This window comes from Oncorhynchus tshawytscha, linkage group LG08, assembly GCF_018296145.1.
Source record: "Oncorhynchus tshawytscha isolate Ot180627B linkage group LG08, Otsh_v2.0, whole genome shotgun sequence".
NCBI lineage: Eukaryota > Metazoa > Chordata > Actinopteri > Salmoniformes > Salmonidae > Oncorhynchus > Oncorhynchus tshawytscha.
Genome location: NC_056436.1, coordinates 12931597 through 12951807, shown reverse-complemented (window position 1 = coordinate 12951807; position 20211 = coordinate 12931597). Strand labels below are relative to the sequence as shown.

At 43.0% G+C, this 20211-nt stretch overlaps 1 protein-coding gene across 2 annotated transcripts in view; it reads right to left on the bottom strand.

The window, feature by feature from the left end:
• LOC112255794 (ribosomal protein S6 kinase alpha-5-like) overlaps positions 1-20211 on the bottom strand; it is a 49294-nt gene that overhangs the window by 15021 nt on the left and 14062 nt on the right. For both annotated transcript variants that reach the window (XM_042325254.1, XM_042325253.1), the window contains exons 2-9: positions 11625-11696; positions 11172-11390; positions 9089-9204; positions 5890-5991; positions 3663-3746; positions 3270-3373; positions 2464-2614; positions 2011-2172 (exon numbers count right to left, since the gene is read on the bottom strand). In XM_042325254.1, the coding sequence (XP_042181188.1) occupies positions 2011-2172; positions 2464-2614; positions 3270-3373; positions 3663-3746; positions 5890-5991; positions 9089-9204; positions 11172-11390; positions 11625-11696 (1010 nt within the window). The remainder of the gene's footprint in view (positions 1-2010; positions 2173-2463; positions 2615-3269; positions 3374-3662; positions 3747-5889; positions 5992-9088; positions 9205-11171; positions 11391-11624; positions 11697-20211) is intronic.

Sequence of the window (20211 nt, the reverse complement as noted above, 5' to 3'; positions counted from 1 at the left end):
AGAGATGAAGCAGGAGGGGGCCATGAACGAGTAACCCTGTAACCAGGAGACACAGAGAGATGAAGATGGAGGGGGCCATGAACGAGTTGACGCATACATAGGAAGACGAGGTTTAATACGCAGGACAGAGACTTGTATACCCTTCACAGTATAGTGCCTACCAGAGACTGGTATACCCTTCACAGTATAGTGCCTACCAGAGACTGGTATACCCTTCACAGTATAGTGCCTACCAGAGACTGGTATACCCTTCACAGTATAGTGCCTACCAGAGACTGGTATACCCTTCACAGTATAGGGCCTACCAGAGACTGGTATACCCTTCACAGTATAGTGCCTACCAGAGTGGTATACCCTTCACAGTATAGTGCCTACCAGAGACTGGTATACCCTTCACAGTATAGTGCCTACCAGAGACTGGTATACCCTTCACAGTATAGTGCCTACCAGAGACTGGTATACCCTTCACAGTATAGTGCCTAACAGAGACTGGTATACCCTTCACAGTATAGTGCCTACCAGAGACTGGTATACCCTTCACAGTATAGTGCCTACCAGAGACTGGTATACCCTTCACAGTATAGTGCCTACCAGAGACTGGTATACCCTTCACAGTATAGTGCCTACCAGAGACTGGTATACCCTTCACAGTATAGTGCCTACCAGAGACTGGTATACCCTTCACAGTATAGTGCCTACCAGAGACTGCTATACCCTTCACAGTATAGTGCCTACCAGAGACTGCTATACCCTTCACAGTATAGTGCCTACCAGAGACTGGTATACCCTTCACAGTATAGTGCCTACCAGAGACTGGTATACCCTTCACAGTATAGTGCCTAACAGAGACTGGTATACCCTTCACAGTATAGTGCCTACCAGAGACTTAGTTTTTTGTATAACCAGGACATCCCATTACAGCTCAGTCAAGAACTAATTATAACCTGTCAATACTGTAAAAACTGGAGTGAGCGTGACAATGGCTGCCATTCATTGGTTGTCCATCTGTGCTCATTGTTAGAACTGTCATCTCTGATGGGATTGGGATGTGCTGCCTGGCTCCAGCTGTGCAGGGCCCAGGGTTTACACGCTTATATGCACGCACACACACACACACACACACGTATGGACGGAAGGATTGATGGATGGATGAATGGGGATGGAAGCATGAGAATGCCCAAATTGCCAGGCTTCAATATCTGATTGCTCTGCTGTGAAATTACATCTCGTCGGGGCTATAATTAATATACCACGGCTGTCAGCCAATCAGCATTTAGGGTTCGAACCACCACATAACGCAATTTAATTTTGTTTTGTAAGGCGAGTGGGAGAGCAGACCCCAGAGTTAAACGTTGTGATCTCAGCCACTAGCTCTATCTAACACTAAGGCATGGTTGTAAATTATAAAGACTAGCCTACAAATTCCAGTATTTGTGAAAGTGGGGAAATAAAACAAGACAAGCCAAGATAAAGTTGGCAATCAGAGGTTTAAGGCGTAATTGAGGCAGACATGGTGATTCTCTGGAACCATAACCTTTTATACCAGCAGAGAAAAGAGAGAGAAGCCCCTTTTAATGGGCCTATTGATCAGCCAGGCTCGAGGAGCCAGAAGGCATGGCAATCACAGCTGAGATCTCACGCAATAGACTACATCAATCAGACACGCGACCATAAGCTGGCATACAGCTGTATTCATAAAGCATCTAAGTGTAGGAGTGCAGATCTACGATCCGGTCCCTCTGTCCTATAATTATGATCCAAAAAGAAAAACTGATCCTAGATCAGCACTCATGCTCTGTGTGAAGCGCTTTATGAATAGGGTGTGAAAGCCACATTATGGTTCAAAGCTATAGCATAAATAGTCATTCACATCTGTTAGGCCTATCCAAACTGCGTATGGCTATAATTATGCTTTGAATGAAAAGCCCTTTAGTCAATTTGAATACCAATGTGCACACAGACAGGCTGGTATTGACCTTAAACGAGCTATTGAGGACACTTCTGTCCCACCTGAAAGACGCGGTCACAGTTCTGAGGCATCGCTGCAGGGGAGTAGGTGGGGTCCATATCGGTGAACTCCTCCGCAAAGTTGCTGACATCCAGCTCATCCCTGATCACCGGCTTGAACGGGGCGAGCACCCGCTTAGCTGCCAGGTCCTCCCAGTTTATCTTCTAAAAGGAGAGAAGACGAAACCCAACAGAACGCTATAAAATCGGAAACCATTTCTCCTTCAAGCACCATTTTATCAACAAAGGCAAATATACTGTATGGTATGTACCAATCGACCTACAATGTATCTGGACAAGATGTTCTCAATGTGTTAGAGGAGATACTAGCTCTGTCCCAGATCTGTTTGTGCTGTATAGCTAACTCATATGGTCCTTAGCAATGACAATGTCCATAGGAGTTGGATAAGCAGCACAAACAGATCTGAGATCAGGGTAAGGAAATGGCTCTGGTACCTGGTAGAATGGATGTTTCTTAACGTTGTCAGCTCCGTCAGGCCCAGAGCCCAGTCTCTTCTTTGGGTCTTTGATGAGGAGGCGCTGGATGAGGTCTTTAGCCAGAGGGCTCATGTCTTTGGGGAACGGAGGGTCCTTCTTCGAGATCCTCCTGAGAGGTGACAGAAGTCCAGGTTGGACAGGATTTATATTATAATAATACATACATCAAGCCAATTCAAATCTGGACCTTTGAAGGCAGTTCCACTGCTGATTTTCCTTCTTCCCCTGGAATCAGGGACTGATTTAGACCTGGGACACCATGTAAAGCAGAAAACCAGCAGCACGGATTTGAATACCCCTCACTGACATACAGTACATCAACAGGATGAGTATTTAATTCCAGAGGAAACACATGAAAGAATGAATGAAAGAACTTACAGTATTTCCAAGTGGTTGAGACAATCCAGAAAGAGAGAAAAGGAGAACAACACAGCTACCGTTCTATACAGTTTTGTCCTCTTTTTTTTGGAGAACTTGGAAATGTGTCTATTTGTTTGATCAGACCAAACTGATTACACACACACACACACACACACACACACACACACACACACACACACACACACACACACACACACACACACACACACACACACACCACTTGGTAAAGAAGACAAGTGAAAGATTGTTTTGTTTTCCAGCGTATCGGGAAATCGAATGGATGTCGAGTTCAGTTAATTAGCATCCCTAATAGCCATTGCTGATGCAGCATTCATTATTTCAGGGGTCCACATGTTAGGAGATAGATCTGGGGGGATACTTACTTGGCGATATCTGTATGAGAGTTCTGGTCTCCATCGACAGTGAATGGTGATCCACCCGTCAAAAGTTCATACATTAATACTCCAAGGCTCCACCAGTCTACAGCCTGGAACACAGGTACATGTGGATGAATAAAGTGTATTATTATTATGACAGAATATGATACAGGCCTACATACGTTCCAGACTGCATACATTGCAGACGCGTTGTACAAATGATGCACTGTAGGCAGTCTGGAACAGCACCCCAGACACCAGAGGCAGCCTTCACAGGTGTGCAGCAGACTACACCCAGTTATTAGTGAGCTACACATATCTGTCTGTGTACCATTGTGCATTTGGGTCAAGTACAGTACAACATAACAAGACCTCGGGGGGTTCTAATTGATAGATTACCATGTCATGGCCAGCCTCTCCTCCCTCTGCGATCTCTGGGGCCATGTACTCAATGGTGCCACAGACAGAGTAAGTCCTCTCCAACTGGACAACAACAAACAGACAAAAAAAAGAGAAAAAACCCAGATTAGATTTGTCCCCCCTCTCCTTATTTGTCAGTCTCATCCCTGAGATGTTGAAACACACTGGAATCGACAGGAAGGAAGCTTGAGACTAGGACACATTTGATCAGTTCAGGGTAGAACAGACATCATTGTTGTGGAGAAGAACCTACCAAGCGCCACTGAATAGATCACAGAACATGGCTCTCATAACGATCAGGCAATGTGTATACGCGACGTAAGGATCAGGCAATGTGTATACGCGACATAAGGATCAGGCAATGTGTATACCCGACGTAAGGATCAGACAATGTGTATACGCGACGTAAGGATCAGGCAATGTGTATACGCGACGTAAGGATCAGACAATGTGTATACGCGACGTAAGGATCAGACAATGTGTATACGCGACGTAAGGATCAGACAATGTGTATACCCGACGTAAGGATCAGACAATGTGTATACCCGACGTAAGGATCAGACAATGTGTATACGCGACGTAAGGATCAGGCAGTGTATATGCGCGTAAGGATCAGACGTATACGCGATCAATGTGTATGTGTATACGATCGACGTAAGGATCAGGCAATCAGACAATGTGTATACGTGACGATGTGTAACGATCAGACAATGTGTATATGCGACGTCAGACAATGTGTATATGCGAGACAAGACAATGTGTATACGCGACGTAAGGATCAGACAATGTGTATACGCGACGTAACGATCAGACAATGTGTATACGCGACGTAAGGATCAGACAATGTGTATACGCGACGTAACGATCAGGCAATGCGTAAAAAAATAAAAATCTAACTACGCAAGTCAGTTAAGAACAAATTCTTATTTTCAATGACGGCCTAGGAACAGTGGGTTAACTGCCTGGTTGATGGGCAGAAAGACAGATTTTTACCTTGTCAGCCCGGGGATTCTTACAACCTTTCGGTTACTGGCCCAACGGTCTAACCGCTAGACTACCTGCCTCCCCAACAATCAGACACTGCGTATACGTGACGTAACGATCAGAGAATGTGTATATGTGATGTAACAATCAGACAGAATGGTTACATCCCAAATGGCACCCTATTCCCTATATAGTGCACTACATTTGACCAGAGCCCAAACGGGTCCCAGTTAAAAGTAGTGCACCATATAAGGAATAGGGTGACATTTGGAACGCATCCAGCGCATAACCACCGGCTACATAACATCTTCTCAAAAGGACTGGACATAAAACAAAGCCTTGAGGATAGGAGGGTGGGAGGCCTGGATTGTGGGGGGGTGGCAGGGTAGAGGATAGAAGGGTAGGAGGATAGGACGGTGGGAAGCCTGGAAGGTAGGAAGCCTGGAAGGTAGGAGGGTGGGAAGCCTGGATGGTAGGATGGTGGGAAGCTTGGAAGGTAGGAGTGTGGGAAGCCTGGATGGTAGGAGGGTGGGAAGCCTGGATGGTAGGAGGGTGGGAAGCCTGGATGGTAGGAGGGTGGGAAGCCTGGAAGGTAGGAGGGTGGGAAGCCTGGATGGTAGGAGGGTGGGAAGCCTGGATGGTAGGAGGGTGGGAAGCCTGGATGGTAGGAGGGTGGGATGCCTGGAGGGTAGGAGGGTAGCAGGTTAGGGGGCCTGGAGGGTGGCAGGTTAGGGGACCTGGAGGGTGGCAGGGTAGGGGGACCTGGAGGGTGGCAGGGTAGGGGGACCTGGAGGGTGGCAGGGTGGGGGACCTGGAGGGTGGCAGGGTAGGGGGACCTGGAGGGTGGCAGGGTAGGGGGACCTGGAGGGTGGCAGGGTAGGGGGACCTGGAGGGTGGCAGGGTAGGGGGACCTGGAGGGTGGCAGGGTAGGGGACCTGGAGGGTGGCAGGGTAGGGGACCTGGAGGGTGGCAGGGTAGGGGACCTGGAGGGTGGCAGGGTAGGGGACCTGGAGGGTAGTCGCGTCAGGTTGCGCATCAAACACGGCCAAAAAACACACACAGCACACACTCCTCCATTGACTGCGTGGGATGCGTCACCAGCGCGAATGCACCATAACACTACAAGTAACCTAACCATTTTAAAGTACAAGACTCCTCTGTGTGGTAATGATCATATGGATGTACGGGTAGGCCTCTTGCTCCATACATCTGTAATACATACCTCATCAAACTCTTTGCTGAGGCCAAAGTCTGTGAGCACTATGTGTCCGCTGGAGTCCATGAGGATGTTCTCCAGCTTCAGGTCTCTGTAGACTATACCCAGCTGGAAAACATTCAGACAATTACAAGGCTTCAAGGGCTTCATTTATAAAAAGTTGCATAGTTGCACAAAATCATGCCTCGAAACATATGCGCTTTTTCACGCAAAAGTTGGCATTTATAAAAACTGGACTTTTTGTGCTTATCCTTCCGGAAACTTTAGACCATGTGTACACACAATTTCTAGTGGTTGAAGTACTGCATTGCAAGAAGGCAAAAGTAGCCTAGTAGCTTTGTAGCCTTGTGGAAATGGGGAACACATGATGACTTATTCACAAAAACAAAAAAACAGGTAGCTAAATATAATAACTAAGACTCCATCCGTTTGCTGTTAGTGAGAAAATCTATTTATTCCATCTCTGCGTTCTAAAATAGTTATAGATCTATTTCCGATGATTAATTTCACTTCCATGATCATTGCAGAATAAATTCCTCACCTTTTCTGACTGTGATGGTTTTATACACGCAAAATAGCCTATTTAAATGGACTCACTTCACAGTAGTAAACAGATAAGATACCAGTATTTCAAGTATTTTGCTCTATGCGATCCGATACACAGTTTAAAAGGTAGAACAGACTGTTCACCTTTTCCATTGATGTTTGTAGACTACGTATGAATACTGTAATGTCAAATTCCTCCAGTAGCCTAGACAATATTTAATTTATAAATATAATACAGATATTATAACCATTGCCCCTTTTCTGGCCATGATAAGGTAATATTCCCGAAGTAGCCATAAAACAAATGACCATCTCTAATTGGGCCTTTTAAATAGGCTATTATATTTACACGCTTTTGCTCGATGCATCTGAAATGGAGCGCGCTTTATAACATGCAGTAGAAATTAACTGGTGAATTAAAGTGTGTAGGTTACCACTGTAAGTAGGCCTCCTGTAGTCTAAATCTTTTTCAGAGTAGACAATGTTTCAGAATTCTCGGGCGGTGCAGCATATTTAGGTTCAGGAGAAAGTAAATGCAAAACATTATTGAATTCAAACAATCGGTTGACAGATCCACAACAATTTGCAATTATTTTTGTGTTGCAGAAACTGTAAAATGTCACTGTAAAATAAAACATTTTGTCAACACCTCCAAAGACATTTGATCAAGTTTGCCATTAATATTTCCTGCAGATATACTGTGTTGGTCTAATTCCAACAGTTCCAAAGTATTATTGTCACCATAAAAGGTGAATGATGGGCGTTTTTCAGACGGATTTATAATGCTTGTTCACACACGTGCACAGTTTTACAACAGGTCTGATGTATAAACAGGAACCATTCCTATGTCTGACGTGAGTCAGGATTATAAATCTAATAAGTTTTACGCAACAGTTCTAAATTAGGTCCATGTCTCTGTAGACCAGTGTTTCCCACCGCCAGTCCTCCGGTACCCCCCACCGCCAGTCCTCCGGTACCCCCACCGCCAGTCCTCCGGTACCCCCACCACCAGTCCTCCGGTACCCCCCACCTCCAGTCCTCCGGTACCCCCACCTCCAGTCCTCCGGTACCCCCCACCTCCAGTACCCCCCACCTCCAGTCCTCCGGTCCCCCATCTCCAGTCCTCCGGTACCCCCAACGCCAGTCCCCCAGTACCCCCCACCTCCAGTACCCCCCACCTCCAGTCCTCCAGTACCCCTCACCTCCAGTTCCCCATCTCCAGTACTCCCCACCTCCAGTCCCCCATCTCCAGTCCTCCGGTACCCCCAACGCCAGTCCTCCAGTACCCCCGTCCTCCAGTACCCCCCACCTCCAGTACCCCCCACCTCCAGTACCCCCCACCTCCAGTACCCCCCCCACCTCCAGTACCCCCACCTCCAGTCCTCCAGTACCCCCCACCTCCAGTACCCCCCACCTCCAGTCCTCCAGTACCCCCACCTCCAGTCCTCCCCACCTCCAGTCCTCCAGTACCCCCATCTCCAATCCTCCGGTACCCCCACCTCCAGTCCTCCCCACCTCCAGTACCCCCATCTCCAATACCCCCCATCTCCAATCCTCCGGTACCCCCCACCTCCAGTCCTCCCCACCTCCAGTACCCCCATCTCCAATCCTCCGGTACCCCCATCTCCAGTACCCCCATCTCCAGTCCCCCAGCGCCAGTCCTCCGGTACCCCCAGCGCCAGTCCTCCGGTACCCCCAGCGCCAGTCCTCCGGTACCCCCAGCGCCAGTCCTCCGGTACCCCCAGCGCCAGTCCTCCGGTACCCCCAGCGCCAGTCCTCCGGTACCCCCAGCGCCAGTCCTCCGGTACCCCCAGCGCCAGTCCTCCGGTACCCCCAGCGCCAGTCCTCCAGTACCCCCAACGCCAGTCCTCCAGTACCCCCAACAGTACACATTTCACATTTTTGTTGGGGGTATTGGAGAACTGGCGTTGGGGGTACCGGAGGACTGGAGATGGGGATTCCGGAGGACTGGAGATGGGGTTACCGGAAGACTGGAGATGGGGTTACCGGAAGACTGGAGATGGGGTTACCGGAAGACTGGAGATGGGGTTACCGGAAGACTGGAGATGGGGTTACCGGAAGACTGGAGATGGGGTTACCGGAAGACTGGAGAAGGGGGTACAGGTGGACTGGCGTTGGGGGTACTGGAGGACTGGCGTTGGGGGTACTGGAGGACTGGCGTTGGGGGTACTGGAGGACTGGCGTTGGGGGTACTGGAGGACTGGCGTTGGGGGTACTGGAGGACTGGCTTCAGGACTATCCCCAGCTGGGAAACAGTCAGCCAATTACAAGGCTCTGTAGACTATCCCCAGCTGGAAAACAGTCAGCCAATTTACAAGGCTTGACTGTGACAACAATGTAGAAGAAACAGCCAGAGATCGATCCAAAAGGTATTTTAGGGCCGGTTTAAACATAGTCCTAGTCCTGGACTAAACTGCATGGAGAAACTCCATTGAAATAAATTCTTATTCCAGGACTATGCTTAATCTGTTTCCGGGAAAAGGGCCCCTTTAAGTATAGCAGTTGAGATTACACACGATGATTAATGATTTCTAGAAAACTGCACCATTTCCTGCAATTGCATATAGGCTAAAACTCCAAACCTATTGTACCTCAGGAATGCCAAAACGGAAAGAAGACGACATCTACAGACACTCACCGTGTGTAGGTGCTCCAGCGCCAGGACTATCTCTCCACTATACAGAGATACTTCCTGCTCTTTGAACCGAACCCTCTGTACCAGGTGTGTGAAGAGCTCCCCACCGTTCACATAATCTGTCATAATAATAAAGAAACAGCTATGAACAACCCTGGATGTCTTGCCTGGCTGGATATTTTATTTCAACATAGCAGGTATAAATCCAAAGTCCAATGGGTCAGTCCAATTCACCGTAAAGGCGTTTACATGCTTCCCAGCCAAAACAGTTCAGAGGAGTTTGTGCGTATATTATGACGTCATTTTGTGATGTTTGATTGTTTTGGACTTCGGTAAGGGTTTTTGCGGTTGTTTAAGCAAACACAAAAATGATTGAGGCAATTCAAAGTTAGTAGCCGAAGTGTAAGCCCCTTCGTCTGTGATTGTTAACAAACTATAGTTTTGGCAAGTCAGTTCGGACATCTACTTCGTGCATGACAAAAGTCATTTTTTCAACAATTGTTTACAGACAGATTTCCCTGTATCACAATTCCAGTGGGTCAGAAGTTTACATACACTAAGTTGACTGTGCCTTTAAACAGCTTGGAAATTTCCAGAAAATGATGTCATGGCTTTAAAACCTTCTGATAGGCTAATTGACATCATTTGAGTCAATTGGAGGTGTCTCTGTGGATGTATTTCAAGGCCTACCTTCAATCTCAGTGTCTCTTTGCTTGACTTCATGGGGAAATGAAAAGAAATCAGCCAAGACCACAGAAAAAAAAATTGTAGACCTCCACAAGTCTGGTTCATCCTTGGGAGCAATTTCCAAATGCCTGAAGGTGCCATGTTCATCTGTACAAACAATAGTACACAAGTATAAACACTATGGGACCATGCAGCCGTCATACCGCTCAGGAAGGAGACGCGTTCTGTCTCCTAGAGATGAACGTACTTTGGTGAGAAAAGTGCAAATCAATCCCAAAACTACAGCAAAGGACCGTGTGAAGATGCTGGAGGAAACAGGTACAAAGTATCTATATCCACAGTAAAACAAGTCCTATATATCAAGATAACCTGAAGGGCCGCTCAGTTTATACTTGCATACCATTGTTTGTACAGATGAACGTGGTACCTTCAGGCATTTGTAAATTGCTCCCGAGGATGAACCAGACTTTTAGAGATCTTTAAAAAAAAAATCTGAGGTCTTGGCTGATTTCTTTTAATTTTCCCATTATGTCAAGCAAGGAGGCACTGAGTTTGAAGGTAGACCTTGAAATACAACCACAGATACACCTCCAATTGACTCAAATGATGTCATGGCTTTAGAAGGTTCTGATAGGCTAATTGACATCATTTTCTGGAATTTTCCAAGCTGTTTAAAGACACAGTCAACTTAGTGTATGTAAACTTCTGACCCACTGGAATTGTGATACAGTGAATTATAAATTAAATAATCTGTCTGTCAACAATTGTTGGAAAAATGACTTGTGTCATGCACAAAGTATGACACAAAACTACTACTTGCCAAAACTATAGTTTGTTAACAAGACATTTGTGGAGCAGTTTAAAAACAAGTTTTAATGACACCCACCTATGTGTATGTAAACTTCCAACTTCAACTGTATGTATGTATATGTACATTTTTTTACCCCCTTTTCTCTCTAATTTCGTGATATCAAATTGGTAGTTACCCTCCCCTAACCCGAACAACGCTGGGCCAATTGTGTGTCCCCTCATGGGTCTGCCGGTCATGGCCCGGCTGTGACACTGCCTGGGATCGAACCCGGGTCTGAGGTGACGCCTCAAGCATTGAGATGCAGTGCCTTAGACCGCTGCACGCCTTGGCCTAGCCACCTCGCCTCGAGCTAGCCGCCTAAGGCTAGCCGCCAGCCAAACTGAAAGAAACTGAATTTTTCTTAACAATCTTGCTTTCTTCTACTTGATATTCTTACTCAGCCTATTAGCCTATTTCATATTCATGTCTTCATTTAAAAATAACAACTTTCTGTAAAAAGAGAGAGAAATAGAAGAGAAGGCATGAAGAGGAGAAAGGGACAGAGAGAGAGACAGAGACCAAAAGAAATGTAGAGAGAGAGATCCAGACCTAGTATGAGGTGCAGCTTGGTGTCTGTCTGGAAGGCATAGTGGAGGGTGACAAGGAACGGTGACTGTCTGATGTGCTCCAGAACCTGTCTCTCTGTGCGTGTGTGTTCTGCTGTCTTGGCCTTCTGTACGATTGTGGCCTTCTTCAACACCTTCATGGCGTATAGTTGACCTGCATCATGACCGCTCACTTTACGCACCAGGAACACCTTGCCATAGGCTGACATAGAAGCAAGAAAAACATTAAAACTCAGCAGCCAAAAGCTTTCAGTGCAGTTGTTTTAGCTCAACTGGAGGACCAGATGGGAGACGTTTGTACTTCAGAAGGACCAATGGAATGGTCTCAAATGTACAAAACCACCCACCCATCGCCCCGGGAGAGATAAAATGAATGTACCTTCTTTAAATCTATGACAATCCCATCATTGGATTGGGTTTCAGAACTGTCACTGACCTCCAGTTCCTAGCACCTTTAGCAGCTCAAAGTTCTCAATTCCCACCCTCTCTACGTGGCCGGTCAGGTTGGCTGTGGGATGACAAAGATGGTGAGATCTTTAGCTTACAAACAAGAAAGTATCACAAATTCTTACAAATACACACAGCAGCAGGCCTATAAAATAGGCCTTGATCTAAAAAAATATATATAAATAATGTTCATCCCAAAGAAACTAGGACTCTGCATTATTGAGTTGTTCTGCAAATATCATGTTAACGTGTGTTATGTCAGTAAACACAACTCTGAAAGCAGTATGTAAGCCTGGCCTAGGCTGATATATGAGAAAGAGGGCCCCGTGACAAAGAGGGAGGGCATAACAAGTATGCCTATTAGGGAATGACATTAAGGTCTGAAATAGAGGTCTTCACGGGTCCAAAAAGTTGGAACCGTTCTGAAATGGATCCATGGCTTTCCACCCAACCCAATATACATAACTTAAAAAATATATATATATATAAATAGAGACCGTTCCGAATGGACCTGAGGAGTCAGACCCATTCCGAAAAGGCTCGTGGAAAAACAGACCCGTGCCGGTTCGGATCGGAGAGCCCCGTTCAGATCCGAGAGTAGAAAGAGAGAAAGAAACCTCCGACTGGGTGCTACCAGCGCCATCAATAAACGAGTGGTATTGGCCAAATGATTCAGTTATCGGTCCTTACTGCCTAGGCTATATCAAATTACAACAAAAAAAATGTTTTTTGTTGTGTAGCATATTCAAAACTTTATAGTCCATTGTTTTAACTTTCCTAAAAAAAACAATTGTCCACCTCACGGTTCAGCTGTTAGAGATTTAAGTGCAAATGCATCAAGGTATTGCATGCATATAGACCTACTGTATAGGCCTAGGCATCCACTGTATGATATTCACATTTAAAAATAATTATAAAAAGGAAAACACTCAACCATGCACACAGACACTCAACCATGCAAATTGGTTGGATTATTATTTACTTGGACATCACACATTATATTCGTACTCTTATCCAGACATCATACACACTCACTAAATCACATCCAATATCACACACACATCAACCTACTCAGATTTACTACACACATAATATCTTGACCCAGTTTTCTAACATCTGTGACATTGGCTCACAGGCTAACAGGCAAGGGAATAAAACAAATATTGCTAGAACCTGTTTCTTGAATTCTACATATCAGACATTTAAAATCTCAAATGTTGACCGTCATAAGACCTCTGATGGCAGTAACTTAACAAGCAATAATTATGGTCAATTTATACTGAGAACAGTATCTAGTTATGGTAAGGGGTGAAATAAGTATAGCCAGTTTTAATTGTAACGCTTTAGCAGATTATAAAAACAGATCAGTCTTTACGTGGTGTTGGGTTCTGAGAATATGACATATACCTATTCATGTCACTGAGGAAGAGAGGGTAATGTATAACGTTTACATTATGCCAGGATATGTTATTGTTAGCCATCGGGGATCCTATTGGAGGGAAGAGACAGTCTGCTACCAATCACCATGACAACCTTGAGTTGGGGTGGAGTGAGCACTTTGGTGTAGAGGTCTGGTCAGATGAAGTGAGGAAGAATAGATATCACTAAGGTTCTGTCTAGCAACAGAGATGCATTGGCTGTTCAGACGTGTAGGAGGAGACTCAGCCTCGGAGAAAGGGTTAAATATCAGGGCTTGTGTGAAAATGTTTTTGTCTAAATGCTGCTGTATTGATCCTCTGGGAAGAATAAACCTGGTTAAGCTTTCATAGTGTCCGTTGTGTTTTTACTCTGAAAATTAGAACCTAACAGTGGCTAAAAGAAAAGGAATATAACATATACTGGTTCCAGGAAACTCAATCCACATCCTTAGATGAAGTTGTGTGGGAAAAGGAATGGGGTGGTGAAATAATTTTCTGTCATGGACAAAGGAACTCAAAAAGGTGTGATGATATTAATTAACAATTTTTTTTGTCAAGAATGATTCGCAAGGAAGGTGGATCTTTTTGAATATGAAAGTGGACGAAAAAGAGATTTGGCTCATTAACCTATATGGTCCAAATCAGGATGATCCATACTCTTCGAAAATATTTATACCAATTTATTTAATTTACAGGCAACAAATGATCAAATCATTATGGTGGGAGATTATAACACAGTGTTAAGTACCTCAATGGACCGTAAAGGAAATCACACTACAAATCATCATCACCGTTCCCTTATTAACCTCTCTAGGGTATTTGGGACACTAGCTTCCCACCTGGCCAACATCCAGTGAGATTGCAGAGCGCCAAATTCAAATACAGAAATACTCATTATAAAAATTCAGAAAAGATACAACTAATTAACCATAGGTTTAAAGATTAACTTCTTGAGAATCCAACTACGGTGTCAGATGTCAAACATGCTTTACAGCGAAAGCATACCTTACAATTATTTGAGAACATAGCACAGCAGACAAATTATTACAAACATTAACCAGCCAAGTAGAAGAGTTACACAAGTCAGAAAGAGATCAAATTAATCCCTTACCTTTGATGATCTTCATATGTTTGCACTCAGAAGACATTCATTTATTAAATAAATGTTCCTTTTGTTCAATAAAGTCTCTCTTTATATCCGAAAACCTCCATTTTGTTTGTGCGTTTTCTTCAGTAATCCACAGGCTCAAACGCAGTCACAGCATGCAAACAAAAAATCCTAATTGTATCCGTAAAGTTCAACGAAACATGTCAAACAATGTTTATATTCAATCCTCATGTTGTTTTTAGCCTAAATTATCTATAATATAGACAATAACGTTGTCAATATAAAAGGTAAATAAGAAAGGCACTCTCTCTTGTAGCATGCATGAAAAAGCTCTGTGACACGGCAGTGTCCACTCATTCAGAGTGGTCTTACTCCCTCATTTTTCAGAATACAAGCCTGAAACAATTTCTAAAGACTGTTGACATCTAGTGGAAGGCATAGGGACTGCAATTTGAGTCCAAAGTCAATGGATACTGTAATGGCATTGAATAGAAAACTACACACAAAAAATAAATCCTACTTCCTGAATGGATTTCTCTCAGGTGGTTTTTGCCTGCCTAATCAGTTATGTCATACTCACAGACATTATTTTAACAGTTTTGTAAACTTTAGAGTGTTTTCTATCCAAATCTACTAATTATATGCATATCCTATCTTCTGGGCCCGAGTAGAAGGCAGTTTAGTTTGGGCATGCTTTTCATCCAAAATTCCAAATACTGCCCCCTACCCTAGAGAAGTTAAGGAAATCACAAATATTATGGACATTAGAAATAGCGGATATTTGGACACAAAAAAAAACAACCTAGTGAGATATACATGGAGGAGACTTAATCAAGCTAGTCGTCTTGACTACTGTCAAGAAGAGTTAAACAAGGGTGTCCCCTGTCACCATATCTATTCGTTATGACCATCAAAATGCTAGTAATTAAAATCAGATCAAATAACAACAACATTAGAGGATTAGAAATCCAAGGCTTCAAAACAAAGGTGTGCCGTTGACTCAAGTTTTATAATAAGTCCGCAAGCTAGATCCCTGCAATGTCTCATTGAAGACCTAGATAACGTGTCTGGACTCTGGACTAAAACCTAATTATGATAAGTGTACAATATCACATATTGGATCTTTAAATAAAACAAAAATCAACATTTTACATTACCCTGCAGTTTACCAATAAAATACTTGGTACTCATATCACAAAATATATAAATGAGCATTCCACAATTAATTTCAATAATTGACAAGATTCTGCAACCAGTGCTACAAATACCCCTTATTAACATATGTAGCCTAAGAAACAAGGCCTATGAAGTCAATAACTTACTTTTAACAGATAACATTCATATTCTGACTATCTCTGAAACTCACTTAGATAATACCTTTAATGATACAGTGGCAGCAATACATGGTTATAACATCTACCAAAAAGACAGAAATGCCAACAGTGGCGGTGTTGCTGTCTATATTCAGAACCACATTCCTGTAAAGCTTAGAGACTATCTAATGTTAAATACTGTTGAAGTAATACAGCTACAGGTTCATTTGCCTCACCTAAAGCCCATTCTTGTGGGAAGCTGCTATAGACCACCAAGTGCTAACAATCAGTATCTGGATAATATGTGTGAAATGCTTGATAATATATGTGATATCAACAGAAAATTATATTTTATGGGTTATTTAAATACTGACTGGCTATCATCAAGCTGCCCACTCAGGAAAAAAAATGTAACTGTAACCAATGCCTGCAACCTGGATCAGGTTGTCAGTCAACCTACTTGGTTAGTTACAAACAGCACGGGAATGAAATCATCAACATGCATTTTTACTAACGCTGCAGATATTTGCCTTAAAGCAGTATCCAAATCCATAGGATGTAGTGATCACAATATTATAGCCATATCTAGGAAAACCAAAGATTCAAAGGCTGGGCCTAACATAGTGTATAAGAAGTCATACAATAAGTTTTGTAGTGATTCATATGTTGATGATGTTTAGAATATTTGCTGGTCTGTGGTGTGTAATGAGGAGCAACCAGACACTGCAATTGACGCATTTATGAAACCACTTATTCCAGTTACTATTAAGCACGCACCATTAAGAAAATTACTGTAAAAACTCAAATCCCCTTGGATTGATGAGGAATTGAAAAATTGCATGGTTGAGAGGGATGAGGCAAATGGTATGGCAATTAAGTCTGGCAGCCCAACTGATTCGCAAACATACTGCAAATTAAGTAATCATGTGACTAAACTAAATAAAGAGTAAAGAAACTACACTATCAAACAAAAATAAATTATATAAAGAATGATAGTAAAAAGTTTTGGGCACCTTAAATGAAATTTTGGGGGCAAAAAGACAACACGGCACCTTCATTTATTGAATCAGATGGCTCATTCATCACAAAGCCCACTGATATTGCAAACTACTTCAATGACTTTTTCATTGGCAAGATAAGCAAACTTAGGGATGACATGCCAGCAACAAACGCTGACACTACACATCCAAGTATATCGGACCAAATTATGAAAGACAAGAATTGTACTTTTGAATTCTGTAAAGTCAGTGTGGAAGAGGTGAAAAAAATGTTCTCTACCAACAATGACAAGCCACCAGGGTCTGACAAGCTAGATGGAAAATTACTGACGATAATAGCAGACGATCGGCTTGTCACCAAAAGCACTCACAAACTTCTACAGATGCACAATCGAGAGCATCCTGGCGGGCTGTATCACCGCCTGGTATGGCAACTGCACCGCCCTCAACCGTAAGGCTCTCCAGAGGGTAGTGAGGTCTGCACAACGCATCACCGGGGGCAAACTACCTGCCCTCCAGGACACCTACACCACCCGATGCTACAGGAAGGCCATAAAGATCATCAAGGACATCAACCACCCGAGCCACTGCCTGTTCACCCCGCTGTCATCCAGAAGGCGAGGTCAGTACAGGTGCATCAAAGCTGGGACCGAGAGACTGAAAAACAGCTTCTATCTCAAGGCCATCAGACTGTTAAACAGCCACCACTAACATTGAGTGGCTACTGCCAACACACTGTCAATGACACTGACTCTACTCCAGCCACTTTAATCATGGGAATTGATGGGAAATGATGTAAATATATCACTAGCCACTTTAAACAATGCTACCTTATATAATGTTACTTACCCTACATTATTCATCTCATATGCATACGTAGATACTGTACTCTATATCATCGACTGCATCCTTATGTAATACATGTATCACTAGCCACTTTAACTATGCCACTTGGTTTACATACTCATCTTATATGTATATACTGTGCTCAATATCATCTACTGTATCTTGCCTATGCTGCTCTGTACCATCACTCATTCATATATCCTTATGTACATATTCTTTATCCCCTTACACTGTGTATAAGACAGTATTTTTGGGGGGGGAATTGTTAGTTAGATTACTTGTTCGTTATTACTGCATTGTCGGAACTAGAAGCACAAGCATTTCGCTACACTCGCATTAACATCTGCTAACCATGTGTATGTGACAAATAAAATTTGATTTGATTTGATATTGCCACTCCTATTTGCCACATCTTCAATTTAAGCCTACTAGAGAGTGTGTGCCCTCAGGCCTGGAGGGAAGCTAAAGTCATTCCGCTACCCAAGAATAGCAAAACCCCCTTTACTAGCTCAAATAGCCAACCAGTTAGCCTGTTACCAACCTTTAGTAAACTTCTGGAAAAAAATTGTTTGAGACCAGATACAATGCTATTTTACAGTAAACAAATTTACAACAGAATTTCAGCATGCTTATAGGGAAGGACACTCAACAAGCACAGCACTTACACAAATGACTGATGATTGGCTGAGAGAAATGTATGATAAAATGATTGTGGGGGCTAGACTTAGACTTCAGTGGAGCTTTTGACATTAGTGATCATAGTCTGCTGCTGGAAAAAACATATGTGTTATGGCTTTACACTCCCTGCAATAATGTGGATAAAGAGTTAATTGTCTAACAGAACACAGAGGGTGTTCTTTAATGGAAGCCTATCAAATGTAATCAAATATAAATCAGGAATTCCCCAGGGTAGCTGTTTAGGCCCCTTGACTTTTACATTTTTTACTAACGACATGCCACTGACTGAGTAAAGCCAGAGTTTCTATATATGCGGATGACTCAACACTATACACGTCAGCTACTACAGCGACTGAAATGACTGCAACACTCAACAAAGAGGTGCAGTTAGTTTCAGAGTGGGTGGCAAGGAATAAGTTAGCCTTAAATATTTCTAAAACTAAAAGCATTGTATTTGGAACAAAATACTCACTAAACCTCAACTAAATAAATGTGGAAATTGAGCAAGTTGAGATGACTAAACTGCTTGGAGTAACACTAGATTGTAAACTGTCATGGTCAAAACATATTGACGCAGTAGTAGCTAAGATGGGGAGAAGTCTGTTTATAATAAAGCATTGCTCTGCCTTCTTAACTTCTTATGGCTGGGGGGGCAGTATAGAGTAGCTTGGATGAATAAATTGCCCAAAGTAAACAGCCTGCTCCTCAGTCTCAGTTGCTAATATATGCATATTAGTATTCGTATTGGATAGAAAACACTCTAACGTTTCTAAAACTGTTTGAATGATGTCTGTGAGTATAACAGAACTCATATGGCAGGCAAAATCCTGAGGAGAAATCAAAACAGGAAGTGAGAAAGCTGAGCTTGGTATGTATTCACCACAGTTCCCATTGAAATCCCCTTGAGATATTAATGATGTTGCACATCCTAGGGCTTCCACTAGATGTCAACTGTCAATAGAAATTTGAATGAGACTTCTACTGTGTTGTGGGACTAAATGAGAGCAGAATCTATCAGGTGATTGGCAGTCAGCTATTTTCTGATCACGCGCATTCCTCATGGTATCCACTTGCGTTCCATTGCTCATTAAGACACAAAGGAATACTCCGGTTGGAACTTTATTGAAGCTATATGTTAAAAACATCCTAATGATTGATTCTGTACTTAGTTTGATATGTTTCTTCAACCTGTAATATAACTTTTTGAAGTTATTGTCTGACGTAATGCTGACCAGAATGAGCGTTTTTGATATGTATACCAAACGCGCTAACAAAAGGAGGTATTTGGACATAAATAACAGACACTATCAAACAAAACAAACATTTATTGTGGACCTGGGATTCCTGGAGTGCTTTCTGATGAAGATCATCAAAGGTAAGGGAATATTTATAATGTAATTTCTTGTTTATATTCACGCCAACATGGCGGCTATTGTGACTATTTTTCTGAGCGCCGTCTCAGATTATTGCATGGTTTGCTTATTCCGTAAAGTTTTTTTGAAATCAGACACAGCGGTTGCATTAAGGAGAGGTATATCCATAATTCCATGTGTATAACTTGTTATCATCTACATTTATGATGAGTATTTCTGTTGAATGATGTGGCTATGCAAAATCACTGGATGTTTTTGGAACTAGTGAATGTAATGCGCCAATGTAAACTCATATTTTTATAAATATGAACTTTATCAAACAAAAGATACATGTATTGTGTAACATGAAGTCCTATGAGTGTCATCTGATGAAGATCATCAAAGGTTAGTGATTAATTGTATCTCTATTTGTGCTTTTTGGACTGCCATCTTTGGCTGGAAAAAAATGGCTGTGTTTATTGTCGTTTGGTGGTGACCTAACATAATCGTTTGTGGTGCTTTTGCTGTAAAGCATATTTGAAATCGGACACTGTGGTGGGATTAACAACAAGATAACATTGAAAATTGTATAAAATACATGTATGTTTGAGGAATTTTAATTATGAGATTTTTGATGTTTTGAATTTGGCGCCCTGCACTTTCACTGGCTGTTGTCATATCGATCCCGTTAACGGGATTTCAGCCCTAAGAAATTAACAACACTATCAACAAGGCAGGTCCCAGAGGCCTTAGTTTTGTCGCACCTTGATTACTGTTCAGTCGTGTGGTCAGGTGCCACAAAAAAGGACTTAGGAAAATTGCAATTGGCTCAGAACAGGTCAGCACGGCTGGCCCTTGGATGT